Source organism: Osmerus mordax, chromosome 4, assembly GCF_038355195.1.
Source record: "Osmerus mordax isolate fOsmMor3 chromosome 4, fOsmMor3.pri, whole genome shotgun sequence".
Lineage (NCBI taxonomy): Eukaryota > Metazoa > Chordata > Actinopteri > Osmeriformes > Osmeridae > Osmerus > Osmerus mordax.
In genome coordinates, this window is record NC_090053.1 from 2,583,077 (window position 1) to 2,601,719 (window position 18,643).

General features: G+C 44.3%; 2 protein-coding genes across 3 annotated transcripts; one reads left to right on the plus strand and one right to left on the minus strand.

Moving 5' to 3' along the window:
* Positions 1-1,000: 1,000 nt before the first annotated feature.
* LOC136942098 (CD81 antigen-like) lies at positions 1,001-9,125 on the minus strand. The gene is made up of 8 exons (XM_067234874.1): positions 8,970-9,125; positions 6,122-6,236; positions 3,094-3,191; positions 2,870-2,944; positions 2,525-2,638; positions 2,267-2,368; positions 1,949-2,032; positions 1,001-1,780 (listed from the first exon to the last, which is right to left on the minus strand). Exons 1-8 carry the CDS (start codon positions 9,033-9,035, stop codon positions 1,715-1,717), a joined length of 720 nt encoding a protein of 239 aa, XP_067090975.1. The 5' UTR covers positions 9,036-9,125; the 3' UTR covers positions 1,001-1,714.
* Positions 9,126-10,989: 1,864 nt separating this feature from the next.
* Positions 10,990-17,232, plus strand: kcnc1b (potassium voltage-gated channel, Shaw-related subfamily, member 1b). Of its 2 annotated transcripts, none has more exons than XM_067234700.1 (4): positions 10,990-11,562; positions 14,401-15,316; positions 16,015-16,188; positions 17,093-17,232. In XM_067234700.1, the coding sequence occupies exons 1-4, from the start codon at positions 10,990-10,992 to the stop codon at positions 17,230-17,232; spliced, it is 1,803 nt and encodes a 600-aa protein (XP_067090801.1). The 2 variants fall into 2 exon arrangements, with proteins under 2 accessions (XP_067090801.1, XP_067090802.1); XM_067234701.1 differs by lacking the exon at positions 16,015-16,188 and having other exon boundaries at positions 10,990-11,356; positions 11,396-11,562.
* The last annotated feature ends 1,411 nt before the right edge of the window (positions 17,233-18,643 follow it).

Below are 18,643 nucleotides of genomic sequence, written 5' to 3' on the forward strand. Positions count from 1 at the left end.
TGTGAGTGTTTGTTTGTGTGAGTTTGTCTAAGTGGGCGCCTGGGAGTTAAGGGTGGAGCTGTTAGCAATGGTATCCACCCCTTACTTCCCAGTAGGACAGGCTCATGGTAATAACTCATTTGAATAAAACGAGAGAAACAGAATGTTCTGTATTTCATTCTGGATGAAGGAAAAGTGGGCAGGTTCCTGAAAAGAGTCATATAGGTGTGGCAGGTGCTTTTTTCAGTTAAAAGTCATATTTAAATAGGTGGGAAGCAGGGGCGTAGCCAGAATGATCTTTTTGGGGTAAGCCTAGAAAAATATGGATAGGCATCATTTCAGTTTTTGTAACTTATTTACTTTGCGATGTGCACCCGGTGCATAATTTTTCGGAGATATTTTCGTTTTTGGGTTACCCGTGGCTACGCCCCCTGGTGGGAAGGTACATCTCCCCAAGGTGGTTTCAAACGAGTGAGGCTGGGAGTGTTCTCTTCTCTAAGGAGAGGTGTGGGAGTTTGGACATTGGTTTTCCTTTAGTTCAAAGGTAAGGATTAGAGTGCCCTCGAAGTTGAATGAATATAAAGAATATAAGTGAACCTGGGCAGTGAACCTATAGCCGTGCATTCTGTTGTGCTTTGGCCTGTAGTAGTTGCAAATGCTATTTGGATATACTCAACTTCCAAATTCAACCTAGGTACACTGGTATGGGTTTTACTCTGAATTCTGAAAAAAAAAAAAAAACACTTCACCCATGTTTAGCTCGGTGGAAACTGCTGTGTAAATGACAGAAGATAAAAGTAACAGTATAGAAGGTTACACCACTGGCGTATGCCATTGATACTACTCTGCCCTCTAGTGGTGAATAATGAAAATGCTGAACATACCACAATAAACGGCATAATCTACAGACGGACCAAATAAGGTCATACAAACTGTATACTCATTCTACACAATCATATAAGACATAGACAGAGTAAACTGACTATTAGCCTTCAGACAGCAATAAACACACAAATTTTAAAGCCAAAATATCTTTATTAGTGCTATTAAAATTTGTCAATGATTAAAAACAGACTTGAACAAAATCCACGCTAAATCATGGTTTTTATAGAGGAGGGACAGATGAAGTTGTCAGAAGTGTTTGAGAAACTGTAAACTGGAGTAAATAGTTTATATGTTAGAAAAACAAAACACACAGGGGTGAGAAAATGGTAAACAGAAGTAGAAATGTTTCTTGACACAGCTCCACTTGCTTATAAGTGGGGCAGTGTTACCCTGAACATATGAATCCCTGCTCATGTCAAAGATACGTACTTTACAAACGTATACCATAAATGACCAGGTGAAATCTTCAGACAAGTCAATGTTTTAAAAAGGAAATAAGAATATATACAGTTTATACAACCATAAAAGAGCTCTGAACTTTCAAAATACTTCACACGGAATAAAAAAGGGTCAATAAAGGTTTAGCATGAAGCATGAGCTGTCTTTAACTACTGCACGATGTGAAGTACTTTAAAGGATTAAACACAGACTCAAGCAACAGTATTAGGTGTATTGTCAATTACACACAAAGTGGATTTCTATTCTTCAAAAATAACACTGAGGGCAATGTACAAACTGTAGTCCCACAATACAATAAAAAGTCAAAGGCACAACCACACAAACATGACGTCACTGTCCCTTCTTGTCTCGAGTTTCTGAGCGGTGTGTCACTTCAGACCCAAGTTTGTTCTCAGTACACTGGGGTACTATTGCGAATACCACAGCAGAGAACCATGGTGAAGATCATCTCAAAGATCTATTGAGGTTAAACATAGAAAAGGAGGCATTCATTAAACCTGTACATTTGGCACTTCATGGTATCTCGTCCAGGCGTGCAAGCAGGTATTTATTGGTAGTAGGTAGTCTTGGCTCAGGTGTGTGGTAGTTTCTAACTACAGTACACACACCTTGCTGGGATACTTACCATTATAACTGCCACCACCAGCGCAGCCAAGCCAATCAGGTAGAGCTTCTCAGAAAACAGATCCTTCAGTTTAATGTGACAGCTCTGAGTGGGAGAGGAGGGAAGTCAGCGGCCCAGTTATCATGACAAACAGGGAACAGTACTTCAGTGATCATGCAGAGGTGACACATACTGACTGCATTTCAAATATTGGAAAAATAACAAAATAATGACATACAATTATTCAGATTGTGGCCATGAAATCACCTATTCTCTCAATGGACATACATAAAGATGGGAAACCACTTACGCATAACTGCATGTGTGGCACAAACATACCTGAGGTTTCAATAAGACATCCTCAACAGACTTTTTGGGGCACAAATTGCCTGAGATTGCAGTGAATAGAGGAGTGTCATCTCCTTTCCCGCAACAGTGCAGCTGAGGAAGGGAACAACCATAAAACTGTCAGCCATTTTCTTTTTTACAACCCTCCTCAAGCACATCAACATAAAAAACCTCAACACCTTCCCTAGAACACTAATGTCATTGTAAACCCAGGTTAGGGTGAGAGAGGCCGGGGTTTGAGTTAGGTACCGTCTCGTGGAACACCTCCAATACGTGATGGGCAGCTTTTTTACTGGGCGAATCGGACATTTCCACTGCCTTGATATAAGCTGAGTCATAGAAGGTGATCAGTTCCTTGGAGATCTGGGGAGAACACAGAGGACAGATTTGGTGAGGTCTGAGCCTGACAGGAAATCAATGCAGAGGACGAACACTCTCCGTAACTGTTGGTGACTGGGGAATAAGAAACCCGCTGATCGCTCTTCCTGCTCCTGTCTGTCACGCTTCCATTCAGAGTGACTCGTTTCCTGTAAGTATACATGTAGGTCTACGATTGGCATTTGACACAATTTGCGAGTGTGTTCTGAGACTTACAGTTTCTCGGTTCATGAAACCCCAGATTCCTGCAGCCACCTCACAGGCGAAGAGAATAACTAAACAGAAAAAGAACTGAAAGGGAAAAAGAAAAAGCGTTAGTTTTTTTTCTCCAATAAGCTTGTTTACTTACTAAACCTTCTCTTATGGATGTATATTTGGGCTTTGATTGCTAACCGGGGCTGTTCAGAAATGGGGAGGAGAGCCCTCTGCTGGACACTTACCGTTCCTAAGAGACACTGAGATTCCTGAATAGCACCATAGCAACCCAGGAAGCCAACAAACATCATCACAGCCCCTACGGCTATTAGAATGTACACACCTAGAAAGAACAACAAGTAAACATCCCGTCAGTGACATCCCTTCAGCCTGGTATGAATCTCATTAAAAAATTCAAAGAATTTGTGAACCCATACAAAAGCAAGGCAACATGCAGAAAAGCAATCATCACAAGGTGGCACTAAGATAACGCTAAATCCCAAGGGAAACTCTTTTCATTGTGTAGTGGACTTCCTTTCGGATGACTCGCTTGAGAAGCGAAATGACATGCTGGACATCCTGAACATGTCAGGAAGGGAGTGCCACCCAGATACCACAAGGGAGAAAGAGAGAGAGACAGAGAGAGACAGAGAGGAGAGAGAGAGACAGAGAGAGAGAGAGAGAGAGAGAGAGAGAGAGAGAGAGAGAGAGAGAAAAAGAGAGAAAGAGAGGGGGAGAGGAGAGAGAGATTGAAAGAAAGAAAATTCCTCCATCCATCCCGCACAAATAATCCCCCCCCTCCACCTCTGGCCTCAGCCTACCCCAGGAAGCAGCAGGATCTGGCCTGACAGTACATACACACACACTCCACAGAATACTGAGAACTTCTAATGCTGCCTGGCAGAGGCCACAGACGCAGACAGTACCAGCCTTGACTGTCTCAACACAACTCTCTCTCTTTATCTCCCCCTGCTCTCACACTCCCTGACACCCCTCCCCTCCCTCCCTCCCTCCCTCCCTCCCTCCCTCCCTCCCTCCCTCCCTCCCTCCCTCCCTCCCTCCCTTCCCCTCCCTCCCTCCCTCCCTCCCTCGACCTAAGACCTTCTTCAGTGTTTCCTCTCCCTTTTTCAGGACTTGATGTTTTTGTTGTAGAGAGGACTGTCTGCTGGGGCCAGCTCAGCTATGCAGTAAAGCAGCATTATTCCCACTATCCTCCATTACTATGACAACACCCTTTAAGGCTTGAAGGGTATTGAAATTTCTAGGGAGACGGGCAATGTTATACCACCAGGGAAGTTCATTTATTTCTAGCTTCTCAATGTAATCTTCTGGGGAAGATGTGCTCCTACCCAACAGTGCCCCCCTTGTGTCCCCCCCACAGTTCAAACACGAGGACACTATTGACCCTGTCGCAATACATCTAGACTTGACATTAACATCACAGTGGAGAAGAAACACATTGTATTTGAATTCGTAGTAAGGCTGTGGTCCCTCGTACAAGAACTGCTTTTAGAAGACCATACCGGAATCGAAACATGACAAATGCGACACATTTTGTATACATACTTTTAAAATACATGTTGTTCAGTGATGCCAGTATAAAATGCTGTTATATACTGGCAATGGAGTCCAGTAAAATTCATAATTTATGGTCGATGAAAGCAAACAAAATTAACAAATGAAAAGAGAACAAAGCACTTTCTGATGACCTTATCGCCACACAATTGCTTTCTTCCCTCATCACCCTCTAAAGACTTCTTAACAGCCACTGAAACTATCCATCACTCCCTTGTCGCTGTTCTCCTGCCGTTCTGGGCAGTCACATTAAAGGGGACTTCACTGTGCACGGAGTACCACTGACTGGAGCAGCAGTTACTGCCAGCGGTAATGATTTCAGCGGCTGTTAGGAGGTAGGAGTGAGTGTATTTTCAGTCCTACATAAACACTGCTTTGGAGTGCCAAGACGCTAAAAACATCCACTCCATACTCTAATTTGAGGGGTAATGAGCAGATGTACAAGGTTATTTGAATTATGCAAGGGCGTATGTTTGAGGAGGAAAAGGAGGAGTAACTGCTTTGATCTCTCTTGGGTGGGCCTCTTTTACCATAGCAGCTCTCAAATCAAGAGAGCGTTGCTGCACTATAAAAAGCATGGCGTTCAGAGGGCTCGAATTTTCAGTATATATTTACTGGGAACATACGTTTGGGAGTGGACAAGCCAAAATGTAAATTAATGGGTGCACTCGAAGATTTGCTTCCACAACAAACAGAGAACATGACCCGTAGAAACATTTAACTGTGGGTAATGACCTGTATGTTTCTGAGAGCAAATCTATAGAGTAAGAGGCTGTGAATTACACAGGCCTCTATTTATGGACAGGATGGGATTCGATATATGCTGAAAAGCACATGCAACTTCTTTATAGGTTCATTCAGTTGATTTACCCGGAGAATATTTATAGTATGATGTATTTCATCCGCTGGAAGTTATATTGTGGCTTTGTTTGAGCTATGTGCCGAGTTTATATTCCCAACGTCCAGTACCCACACATCTAAACATCTGCCCATAACATTTGACCTCTCTCCCTACCTCTCTCTCTCTTTACCTCCCTCACTCTCTCCCTACCTCTCTCTCTCTTTACCTCCCTCGCTTGACACGAGTGCACATGTGAGGGTGTAAGTGTGTTTGGAGGAAGTGTATATGCAGTCATTGTATGGTGTCAGAATTATAGTAACAGCGCAGTCGTTGTGCTTTGGCCTGTCAGAAGGCCAGACTGACCAGCCAAGACCTGCGGATCTACGTGTGTCCTGTTTCCTGGTCCTAACTTTGAGGTCAGTGCCTATTTTGGGGATTTACACTCACGTGATCCTGGGTGTATGTGTAGAGGGCCTTTGTGCGGCGCTAGTTTGCATGGCAGCTCTAATAACAGGCGCTTCCTTTAGGGAGGACTTGAACGTGAGGTTAATGGGCAGGAGTGGAAATAGAGCCATGGAGAGGTGGGTGTGGGAGGGCCCTTTCGGAGTCAGGGGAGGGGTCGAAGGAGGCCAAACCACACACAACAGACAGTAAAATAGGGGGGGTGATGTGTTGTTCGGCACAGAGGCTGTACATCCAAGCCCTTTTTACAAACCGATCTAATTACTGACATGCTAGAAACCTCTGAAATGGAGCTCTGATTGAAACCAAGTAAAATGGTGAATTAGGGGGAAATGATTACATTCAGCAGACACATAGAAAACACGAGGAACAGGTCACACTGACGGCTAACTCACTGATGTAGAAAGTGCCTGGAGCTTGGTTGCCTTCGAACTGCAGAAGGAGCAGACTGCTGGTCTGGTTGTCATGACGAAGCCACAGGGCCACACCCAAGATTACACCTCCAGCCAACTGTTAGGATGAGAGAGAAACAGAACAACGTTGCTGTTTCAGTCATATGTACAGACATCCCAACCTTCAGAGACTCATTTCCGGGAGGTAGCTCACGCATGATGTACCCCCTCAACCTGCACGTCCCCGTCCCCCCGTTGCACTCAGGACGCGCGATATGCGCCTATCTCTACCAGAAATGGCCATTAGACAGTCTCTCGCTCGCTCGAAATACAAAATCCCTGATTTCCGGGAGATTGTACAGCATTTGCGGGAGTCAGGGAGCCGCTATTGAAATGCGGGAGACTCCCGGACCTTCCGGGAGACTTGGGATGTCTGTATGTAGCCGATGTAGATTGGCTAACTCATTCCTCAGTATAAGTAGCCTGCGCCAGTTGGAAGCTATAACTGGTAGTTAGAAGCTATCGGTCGTGCGTGCAGAGTCGGTGGTGCAGAGTTTGAGTCCAGACAGAGACGGGCGGTTAGGACGTGTATGCACTGCTGACGAAGTTTGCGCGACCACGTTTGTTGTGGTGGATCTGAGGGCACAACACCGGTCATTTGACCGCAGTGAAGCGATAGCAAAAAAGTATTTGCACTCGATCAAATTCCAGAACCCTGCTTTCTTGACTTTTTCTAGATCTGTGTGTTTGGTCACCCAGTATTTAAACTTTTTCATTCTAGTTTAAAGCTATTTTGCTCCTGTTTCTATCAAATTGCTAAACTACTGAACTGACTTCCAGATAAAGCATTCCGAATCAACTGAACTGACTTACGTATATACCGAAATGCATTCCGGATATAGTAAATATGTTCTCACACTCTTATCATTCTCAAAGCTTCTTACTCATCCTTATAAGACTTGAGCGTTTCATATGTGAGTGCGTGAATGTGCTTCACATGCATCTGTGCGAGCATTTCATATGTAGGCCTATGTGTATGTGTACAGTATGTGTTTCATGTTTTTGTGTAAGTGAATTAATTCCATACGGCCCCTCACAGTTTTCCTCCTATACAATCATCAGTCATACATGTGAGGCCATTGAGAAGTTCAAATAATTTCTGTTGGATCAGTAGGCTGTCTGCCTTTTAGCTGTGTTTATATGACAAGCTCTCAGCACATTTTTACTAGACGTCTGCTTTCCATTGTTCTCCAGAAAACAGGAAACTGAATCATCAGTTTGAGATGGTGAGGAAGACAGGCCTCTCAGTGTTGCTGTTACATTTTGACAAAAATAACAGAGGAAACACTAAATAACGTCAAGTGAGTTGCAGGATATGCTGAATTTTTGTGGTGATCTCACTAAAAGATAAGGACATTTACACAGGAAAAATAAAGCAAATGATCAGAAATTAAATTTTTGGGATATTAGTTCGGGGAGGGGGTGCTGGGGGGGGGGGGGGGGGGGGGGGCTTTACACTGGTGTTAAAATGTGTAAATGAAACTGTAATTTCCTTCAGTGAAAAGTAGAGAGCGTTGGAATGCATGTAACAGTGAACTACAAGTAGTTCAAGGTACTGTAAATTATAGGGCACAGTTGTCCACTGAGCAACAGTCTTTTGTTAAATACTGACAGACATCCAGAGGTGGCTAACCAAGGGAGCACAAAGGAACTGTTACAGGAAGGCTCACTCACTCACTCCCCTCCCCCAACAAATCTGTGGTGCCCCATTTGTGAGCCGCCACATCTGGTAACAACTGTGTAGACCCCCCTTCCTACACACACACACACACACACACACACAGAGAGACACACACACACACACACACACAGAGACACACACACAATGCTCATTAACTAAAGCACAGTACAGATTTCAAATAAATCTTAGCTAGTCCCAGCTAGATTCTGGTTTGTTTTCTGTTTGATATAACTTGGAAACAAGTGGTGTTGAATTGAAGTGATGGCATGGTTTGAGGTGGGCTAGGTGGGCTCTGTTCTCTGTTGAGGGATCCCAGAGCCTTAGGAGCTGTGCAGGGCTAGGGGAGGGCATCCCAGCACAGACCCCTGGCCGTGCTGTGCAGGGCTGGGGGAGGGCATCCCAGCACAGACCCCTGGTCGTGCTGTGCAGGGCTAGGGGAGGGCATCCCAGCACAGACCCCTGGTCGTGCTGTGCAGGGCTAGGGGAGGGCATCCCAGCACAGACCCCTGGTCGTGCTGTGCAGGGCTGGGGGAGGGCATCCCAGCCCAGACCCCCTGGCCGTGAGAAACCCAGAGGGGCTGATCCCCTCACACAGCCAAGTGTGTCTCTTTCCTCCTCTTTGGCCCACCTCGGTGCCCAACCAAGCAGAAAACAACTGTTGATCACGGGCAAAAGAAGTTCAACTGGTCCAACCTCACACTTTGTGTTCTCCCGCCATCTTCACTATTGATGCTGTGGCTGCCCCTCCACCCCTCCCCTCACACACACACACACACACACGCACACACAAACACACATACACACACACAGAGGAGCATAATTGATACCAGGCCATGGTTAGGGTTAGTCATCTCCACTGCTGTTGTTGACTGGATGTTTCAGACTGACTAGATGAAGAATGTCATTGCAATCTTTATGAAAAATAGACTAACAACAGCAGGAAAAAAAAAGACATTTAAAGCTAAATAAACTCAGGACACAGAAGTGTAAAAATCTAAAGGTTTCACTGCAAACTTAGCTGTTGAAGAACTTTCATTTTAAACATAGAGAACACAGGTTTGGACCACAAATCACAGATTTAAGAACTCAAATTGGGGATAAATAACTTACCCAGAAAACAAAGTTGAAGAAAAACAGCATATATTTGATACACTTGGTGCAGCCTGCCAGAGCCATGATGTAAGATTTTCAGGTGCTTCCTTTGGCTATGATGGTATACTTTAAAGCCTCCCAATGCACTTTCCAAGACCTCTAAAAGGAGAGACCGATTCTTGTTGAAAGAACGCGAATCTCTGAACGAAATTTCAACGTCAATTCAATCACATTGGGAGGCAACAAACTCCTCCTTCTGACTAGTGTAAGCCGAGAAGGAGACTGCCCACCAAGAGTTTAGGGGGAGAGCACAGTACAGGGTATGGTGCTCTGAATATCTTCGGCACTTGTTGTTGCAATGATTGCTGTAACACAAATACAATATTATTGGATCTTTAAGGGAATTTAATAAGTTTTTTTTTAATGTGATTGCAATTGCAATTTGGAAATATGGAAATTCCAAAATGTATGAATGTTCTCCTGTCAGCATTTTAGCAAGGTATAAAGAGAAAGAGACTAAGAAAATATTTTTATCAAACAGATAGAGTCTGTAGAATGCATTCTACAGCCTTTATCTGTTTACGTCCGACTGAGAATTCTATTGTCAAATTACATGCTATTGACAATGTTTGATAAAAATATATTTTTAGTCTCTTTCTCTAGTTATTTTATAGCTGGTGCTGGATTGCCCAATTGCGCTCCCTATTGGTAATTTTGATAAAGCCTAATTACGCACGAGAATGGAGTGTTAGACGAAAATGCGCCGCAGACCCTTTTAACAACACTTAGTTTGACTATAATCAGATTATTTGAGTCAGTTTACAAGTTCTTATGGATTTGAAATGTGTCCATTAAATTGTATTGATCTAAACATTACGAACAAGTAGGGTATTTTGTTTAAGATATATGTAGGCCGTATGTTTATATATTTTACGGTTAAAACTAGCAGCTGCGCTAATAATCTCTTTCAGATGTGATTAAAAATATTATCCCCAGGTGAAGATGACTCAATAAGTCTCAATAAACAGCGTCATGAAAGAGGGTCTGGCTACAGCCTATTCAAATAAGCAAAAGTGAGAACTCTTGCCAGTCTATTTAAACAAAACAAGGTATTTACTGGGCATGCTCCATATCATTGTAGAAGAGGTTTGACAACAGTGTATTGTCAACGATTCATATTTATTTGTTTTGAGCGATATTCATTCTTTTTGCCCGCGTCCTTCTATTGGCGTATCTCAATGCAATTTGAAAGAGAATCCCCGCCTAATTTCGTTTGGAACAGAAGACTTGCCTTGTAATGACTTCACGGATCACTGCTCCTCGGTAGCTTGAACGTGAGTGGAACGATCATTCGGACCAAGAGCATGAAAATAACCGTTACCTCAAGATCAGCTAAGACCTCTGCCATAGACGTACATATCAGCACCACATCTACCAGTTGCTACATGCCAGCTTGAACGGAGAGGGGGATTCAATTTTGGTTGGAAAGGACGTAGGCTCAGCGGCAGTACACAAGGAGGATCTGTGAATAGAGGGTGTCTCCGTAAACGACTAGCGCTGTCCGTTTAGCACCACCGCAGTCACCTTGCTATGTGTGAATGTCATAAACGCTGAAACAGTTTTTTAGAACAACAAGAAAAACCGAAAAGACGTGATCTGGGATTCACAATACAGGATCATTCTAAATGAATGTCATTACACGGATTTACCATGTGACGTCCATACCTAATGTAATGTCATTGGCTAGAATCGTTTTGGATTTCAATTCTTTCCAGGGATCTGGGCAGCGTTTAAGTTAAACAGGTAGGCTACGTAGGCATTTCTAACAGGAGGGAATATAAGGAATAACGATGGCTGATCTTTCATAACCTCTGGGAAAGGACAGGTTTCTTTGTGCATTGTTGTATCCTTCCTATCATCACCTGCCTGGTCGTTCCACAATCCCTACAGTGCATGTGTTGCGCGCGTCTTCCCGCGGTGCGTATAGAGTTACCGTTGTGATGCCGGAAACTTATTGGAGACATGCCTAGGGGACGCAATGGGCTCGAGCGACGACAAGGATCGCATTGTTATAAACGTGGGAGGGATCAAACACCAGACATACCGCAGCACCTTGCGCACCCTTCCTGGCACCCGATTATCATGGCTGGCCGAGCCTGATGCGCCCAACCACTTTGACTATGATGCCAAGATCGAGGAGTTCTTCTTCGACCGCCACCCTGGCGTTTTTGCACATATCCTCAACTACTACAGGACAGGTAAATTGCACTGCCCCGCAGATGTGTGTGGACCCTTGTATGAGGAGGAGTTGGCGTTCTGGGGCATTGATGAGACGGATGTGGAGCCGTGCTGTTGGATGACCTATCGTCAACATCGGGAGGCCGAGGAAGCCCTTGATAGTTTCGGTGGGGGGGCCCTGCTCGACCTGGGTAATGATGATGTAGAGGCAGAAGCACAGGTGGAGCCAGCGGATGGGGATGAGGTTGATGAGATGACAAGGAGGTTGGCGCAGGGGGATTCTCCCTATGCCAGAACAGGAGGGTCTTGGAGCCGCTTGCAGAAACGTGTCTGGGCTCTTTTTGAAGACCCATACTCTTCTAAATATGCAAGGGTGAGTAACATGTTTTTATCCCTACCTTATATCTCTTTCTAAATGGGGGTTGTCATCGCAATGATTGGAATTCAGTATTAAACACAATTGTTAGGGGCACTCTGTATGGTAATGAATCGTCATTGTATCAGGTTGATTACCAATGGTCAATTAAAGATTGATGTGTCCCCCCCCCAGGCATGTTTCTCAGAGAGGGTCTGTGACCTTGAAATGGTCCTCCCCAGGGTCTCCAGGGGAAACCACTGTGACCCAGAGCAACAAGGCATTGACCAAATACTTAATTTGACAGGAAGCTGTGATAAACATTCAAATGATCACCGTTCAAACCCTCATGTGAGCAGGGAACACACAGTGATTCACCCCGTGCCTACTGAACAGGTCATCAGTGGGAGACCACCAGGACTTGAAAATTCCTAGGAAGTTGGCAGTTTGGTTAAATGGGTCAGCCACACATTTAGTCAACCAGATATTTGGCACCAACGGGTTTTGATGGCTGACATCCAAAAACAAAAGCGAATTGCTGTTGGAAGTGACATTCTTGGTCTTGTTATGGGCTCCCTTCCATCTGGGCTAATGCACCTCAGATATTTTTACTTTCCAGACCACAGCCCCCTTCTCAACCTGCTGTGTGCCATGCTGTTCCATCAGCTGTAACAGTTACTGGTGTAATTAGTGGGGATCAGGAATACTGCCAACATGTAGTAAACTATATTGACAAGTAATCACCCTCAACTAAGAGTAATGGCGCCCATACCCTACAACCTTCCTCTGCATCTCTTCTGGGTGCAGTAAAATGTGACACTGAAGAAACCATTTGAGCTTTGTCCCACATTCAGGGTATTGATGACAAAGGCGGAGTGACGTTTGGCAGAGTACTGATCCCAGCTTGGGGATTAATTAGATAAGAGTGTCAGAGTTAATTACCAATTGTATTCACAGTGGACACATCTTTCAAAAAGCCCGATCACGGACTGTCTGTGGTGCATTCAAAGAGATTAGTGAATATCATGGTATAGAACAATCTCTACCATGTGCCATGGCAAAGAGGTTCCTGCCTGGCCAAGCAACTCATTTCAGGGATAAACCTTCAGAAACAACACGCTAAATTTGAGCGGTTGAGCCAAGCTCTTGTGACAGAGATGGTGTGAGACAGGAAACAGGAAGCTGGCCCACATGAAAGAGCATGGTGACAAAAATGACCTTTATCATATTGAACAGAACTGCTAGTGTTACAGATGTGTCGGTTCATCCCCCATGATCTGCTTTTAAAGGCCTTTGTTCTCAACTTCAAGGACTCCTGTAGCCAGTAGTTACCTGTGATTGGTCTAACCTTCAGTAGCACAGTACACCAGACACACAGAAAAAGCTGTCAAAGCCTGTTTTATATCATGGCACACAATTAATATTGAATGTTGTGTACAACAATGTTGAATGCTAATGCGTCACACTGTGGAGACACTTCCCTGTAGCATTCATTAGAGGGGCTGGCAGGCTACAACAGTAAACTCTGCTGTTGAAGCACCACAATGATTCAAAAAGCTAGTTCTGCTGCCCTTCACTTGGATGTCTTCATGCATCAATGGATTTCTGTTGGTCCCACTGTCTTTGTCGTAGTGAGGGTATGTCTGCTGTTTCAGGTGAGGCACAGCACAAAAAAGTCCTTTTATGATGCACTGCTACAGAGAGAGCCAGAGGAAATGTCTTCAGTCTCAGCAATAGCTCTTCTGATCAGACTTTGCTAAAGTTCTGAAGGGTGCTGTGATCCAAAGACAACAGACACATATTTTCTCTGAAGAATTAAACAAGTCGAAACCTACAGTACATATCCACACCCACCTTGTAGCATGAGTTATTCCAGTCATTATTATTTGTATAGTTCATAACATTAAAAACAAATTAAATACCCGATCTGGGAGAGGAAATGTCTGAGGTAATGTAGATAAACAATTCACTAAAATCCAGGTGTAACAACGTGACCCTCCAATCAATACATCACAAGCGATGCTTCTTAATGGGCAGAGTGTTGTGTTCATTTCCCTGTCACATGAGGACAAGGGTCCGAATGCGCCCAGTCCCTGGAGGTGATACTCTGTCCAGCGTGACCTTGTTAGGGAAGACTCACATGCCATAGTGAGAGCAACTGCAACATTCAGACATCATGGTCTACTCGTTTGCAGAAGCCTTGTTCATATTCCGTGTGCTTCTTGTTTTTTAGAGCACAGTGACCTTACATTACATTTACATTAGTCATTTAGCAGACGCTCTTATCCAGAGCAACTTACAGTAAGTACAGGGACATTCCCCCCGAGGTAAGTAGGGTGAAGTGCCTTGCCCAAGGACACACAACGTCATTTGGCAGAGCCGGGAATCGAACCGGTAACCTTCAGATTACTAGCCCAACTCCCTAACCGCTCAGCCACCTGACTCCCTTGAGATCTATAAAGTTATAAGCAATGGTGATCTGCCACATCCATAGCCCAAGCTGAGGAAAGAGACCCAATGGCGTTGCCGCTCCACTTCAGAGTATCTAAAACTGTATCACGGATTGATTTGAATGGATAAGAGAGTCTTTCTATGAATGATCACAGGGGATGTTCGACTTGATTACATTAGGAGCTTTACTGTGTGCTCAGTCTCATTCTTATTCTGCTCTCCCTCTCTTTCCTTCCCCTCTCACTCCCCCCCCCCTGCCTCACTCTGCCTCCTCCTTTTTCTCTCCCCTCTCTTTCTCTCCCCCCTCTCTCTCCCCCTGTCTCTCTAATCTCCCTCTACCGCCACCACCTCCCTCCCACTCCCTCCCCCCTTTAACCTTGTGGAAACGGCCTCTCTGTGCCTCAGTGGGTGGCTCTGGCCTCTCTGTTCTTCATCCTGGTGTCCATTACAACGTTCTGTCTGGAGACCCATGAGGCCTTCAACCCCATCATTAACCGCACGGAGCTGAGGGTGGTGGGAAACAGGACTGAGGAGCACATCTACTCAGAGACGGAGACGGTGGTCTTCCTCACCTACATCGAGGGAATGTGCGTGGTCTGGTTCACCTTTGAGTTCTTAATGAGAATAACTTTCTGTCCGAACAAACTCGACTTCATCCGGAATGCCCTCAACATCATCGACTTTGTGGCCATCCTGCCTTTCTACCTGGAGGTGGGGCTTAGCGGCCTGTCGTCCAAGGCGGCCAAGGACGTCCTGGGCTTCCTCCGGGTGGTGCGCTTCGTCCGGATCCTGCGTATCTTCAAGCTGACCCGTCACTTCGTGGGGCTCCGCGTGCTGGGCCACACCCTGCGGGCCAGCACCAACGAGTTCCTCCTCCTCATCATCTTCCTCGCCCTGGGCGTGCTCATCTTCGCCACCATGATCTACTACGCCGAACGCATCGGAGCCTCGCCCAACGACCCTCGTGCCAGCGAACACACGCATTTCAAGAACATCCCCATTGGCTTCTGGTGGGCGGTGGTGACCATGACGACCCTTGGCTACGGAGACATGTATCCCCAGACATGGTCGGGCATGCTGGTGGGAGCGCTGTGCGCCCTGTCGGGGGTGCTCACCATCGCCATGCCCGTGCCTGTGATTGTCAACAACTTCGGAATGTATTACTCCCTGGCAATGGCGAAACAGAAGCTACCAAAGAAGAAGAACAGACACATCCCTCGAGCTCCCCAACCAGGCTCACCCAACTACTGTAAGTCCAGCGTCAGCTCTCAACATCAGAGTCCCATAGCCCACGACAACGTTTTCGAGATAAAGTTTCAAGGTAGGAACCGATAAACGTACTTTGTTTGTCTACATTCATCTAATAGTAATGCATCCCAGAAACCAAACATTCGCATTCACATCACTGCTCTACAGAAACCGTGTATCACTGTTTCGCTGTCTCACTGTTTGTCTCTTATTGGTTCAAACAGATGACTCAGCCATATCAGATTAAACAAATGAATCTCCCGTTGAAAGATCAATAGAGTGTATGACTTGCATTGTGAAATTCAGTGGGAGCATACACACTGTAGAGAGAGACTAAGTAAGGCCATGAATAATCTTGGTATTGATTTAGCAGTTGTTGTAAATACTGTGACTCACCCAGCTGCCTTAGTCCTCGTATCCACCACGGCACATCACTGTCACTGAACTACAAGTGTTGTTGGAAACTTTGAGTTGTGTTAATGTATGTTAGTAATCAGTGAGTCCAAGTACCAAGTAGTCAATGTGAGCATTACAATAGCATTACAAAAGACCACAAGCCCTTACATGTTTCAAAGTACAGTCAATTGAATTATCCAAGATTATAATCATGTGGTTATGTTAATGGATGTGCAGACCCTGACCCCAACCTCTGAAGGTTGTTGCTGCTCTCTGCATCATTCTAAGAGTTGTGGTGTGTCTGAAGTCAGATGCTCATGCTTTGACTTTAACTGTCGCCTCTTCTTCTGCACGGTTTCTCCGCTTTGCTTAAAGATTCCAAACTGAACGGTGAGGCAGCTAACGCGGCATTGGCCAATGAAGACTGTCCTCATATAGACCAGGCCATATCACCCGAAGAGATCTTCAGCCCTAGTGAGCGAGAACGACCCTGCTTCCTGGTTACCACCGCTGAACGGCCCAATCACATGAGGGGAAGAGTCAGAAGGGGTATGTATGGCAACAGCCAATCCCAGGCCTCTGTAACACACTGACCCTTTCCCATGCACTGAGTTGTCAGAACCACACAGACACACACCCCAAGATTCCTCTGTAACATTTTGATCAGCATTTGCATTAGAATGCGCTCATAATCACATTTACTACAGCTCATTGTACTCAACACAAGCACAATCACTAGCAAGTCAATTCTCAACATGAGTTTCCCACACCTGCACAATATCTATTTTGATACATGCATGGATACCACAATTTCCAGAGTTTTATATGAAACACAAATGTACTGTCCTGAAAATGAGATTAATGTGTGAGAATCATGTATATTTTACAGAAGCAAATCATGCTGTCCCTGATTATGAGTGTGTTGGTCTTGAGCATAATGATGCATGCAGTGTCTTGCTGCTGGGTGTTATCAGAATGGTGATGGAGAACAACTGTCACATTGACAATGCACTGAATACTACTACAAGAGATCATTTCTTGTGTCTTAGTACAAATTATAGCAGACATCCACAACACTGACTACCAAACTGAAACACAATCAAGCCCTTTTATTGAACAGGTCTTGGAAATCTAATGAAAGTGTAACCAGCAGGGAAAATCACCTAGGCTGCCGTAGTTACGGTACAGTGTTATCTGATGTTGCCTGATGTTATCTGACAATGTCCTACTCCTCTAAACCATTCCAGTACCACCTATTGCATGCCTTTGAACTCTTTATGCACTTGATGCATGCACAGTGATGCTGTTGACCTGACTGACGTCTTTGCAGCCGTCTTGTTAGGAGACAAAATCAAGAAAGCAACAGGTGTACCTGTAACCAATCAAAGATGAGCGCCAGACCGCTCTGACGCGTTACAATTTACTCAAAACATTCTCTGTTTTCCAACCGAAGGTTATGAAAAGCCTTGGAGCCTTAACAGCATGTCTGGCATGAGCACGGATGCTTCCGGAGTATCCTCTGTGTCCACTCTGCCGTGCAGCCCACCCCGACTAATCCAGCCCTCTCGTTCTCCCATCCCAACCATTGTCTAGCTTGGTCGAGTAGGAAACAGCGAAGGCCTTTCCATGCTGATTCTCTTCTCTCTCTTGTCATATTTTGCTTTAGTGCTCTCACTCCTTTTCTTTTCGTTTTCCAAAAGAAAAAAAAGTGTCTTGAGACAGAGCTGTAACTTATTCCCCGAGGGATATGCTTGTGTCATTGCGTCCTACAGAATACTGCCAGTGGCTGTTGCATGGGTTACTGCTGTAGACTGATTGCACTGGTATCCTGTTATCTGAAAGCTATCCTTCTCGCTTTCCTCTACTGTTTTCTCATTGCCTGTTGCTATGTTGCTTTTTCATCTTCTTTATAGAGGAAAAGCTTGTGAAAGAGAAAGATTTCATAAGATGTCACCCCGGCTACCTTATGACAGTCATTCCTAGTTCATTAAAAGGCATTGTTAAACTTGTGATGGCAGCAAAAAGGTGTTCTGGGAATGCTTGTGAATGTTAAGCACATTTGTTGTTGGAAAGTAGAGAGTAGATTGCGTATATCAGAGACCTATTATGTCTTTTTGATTTGAGTGTTGATTCAAATCAAAGATGGAAACGTCTGAGGAAATAATGAGGATTTCTTTTATATCAGTGATGATTCGTTTTTTGTCAACAATAACAAAACCGTGTTCCTTTGCATGACCTGCATGATGAATTATGTACAACAAGAAGCTGCCAGAGAAACTGTAAGAAAAACATGTTTTTCTTTCAAAAGCTTCTTACTTTTATGCACATTTGAAGCAGCAAGAGACTCAGTCACAGCAAATATTCAATGTAGCTACCATTTTTGCCTTTCCCCAAACTCATTTATCTTATCTACTTGTATGTGTTTAGTTGTTGGGACCTTGTTTTAAGACACTACAACTTCACTTCAAATTTCAGTTAACTTAAGCTGTCATGAGCAAAATAATTGAATAATTATATATTTTTTGTTCTTGACCAACCGGAGGTTTGATAATTACCTCTGTATCAGTATCTTGATCATCATTCTCATAACAGTGTCATACATGCTTGACAACTGAAAGTTATACAATGCATTAAACAGCTATCTTTCCTAGTAATTAATGTTTATACAGCACTATGCCCGACTCAGGGTTTGTGACGAATAGGAATTAGAAATTTAAAGCAGATTCCTTTATTCAAACTGAAAATATAAACTGCCCAATTTGAAATACTGAAAATACCAATATACTAACAAAGATTTTTTGTGCAAATACATATGCACAAAACCAAACGTTAACAGACAAAAGGACTTTACCTTATCACAAGATATCTTTTTCAATGATTTCTTTATCAAACCTTTTTTTAATTGCCCATAGGGAACACAATTCCTTTTTTTTGTTTGGATAAGTTTGACTTTGCTGAAGTCATGTCTCCTTGTGTGGTCAATGTTGTAAACTGTAGAACCATT

Coding starts and splice junctions, on each gene's coding strand:
- LOC136942098 (XM_067234874.1), bottom strand. CDS start 9,035: ATGGCTCTGGCAGGCTGCACCAAGTGTATCAAATATATGCTGTTTTTC. Junction 2,369..2,524: donor TGGAGGTGTTCCACGAGACG/GTACCTAACTCA, acceptor TCCCTTCCTCAG/CTGCACTGTTGCGGGAAAGG. Junction 2,033..2,266: donor ATGTCTTATTGAAACCTCAG/GTATGTTTGTGC, acceptor TCTCCCACTCAG/AGCTGTCACATTAAACTGAA.
- kcnc1b (XM_067234700.1), top strand. CDS start 10,990: ATGGGCTCGAGCGACGACAAGGATCGCATTGTTATAAACGTGGGAGGG. Junction 11,563..14,400: donor ACTCTTCTAAATATGCAAGG/GTGAGTAACATG, acceptor TCTGTGCCTCAG/TGGGTGGCTCTGGCCTCTCT. Junction 16,189..17,092: donor GAGGGGAAGAGTCAGAAGGG/GTATGTATGGCA, acceptor TTCCAACCGAAG/GTTATGAAAAGCCTTGGAGC.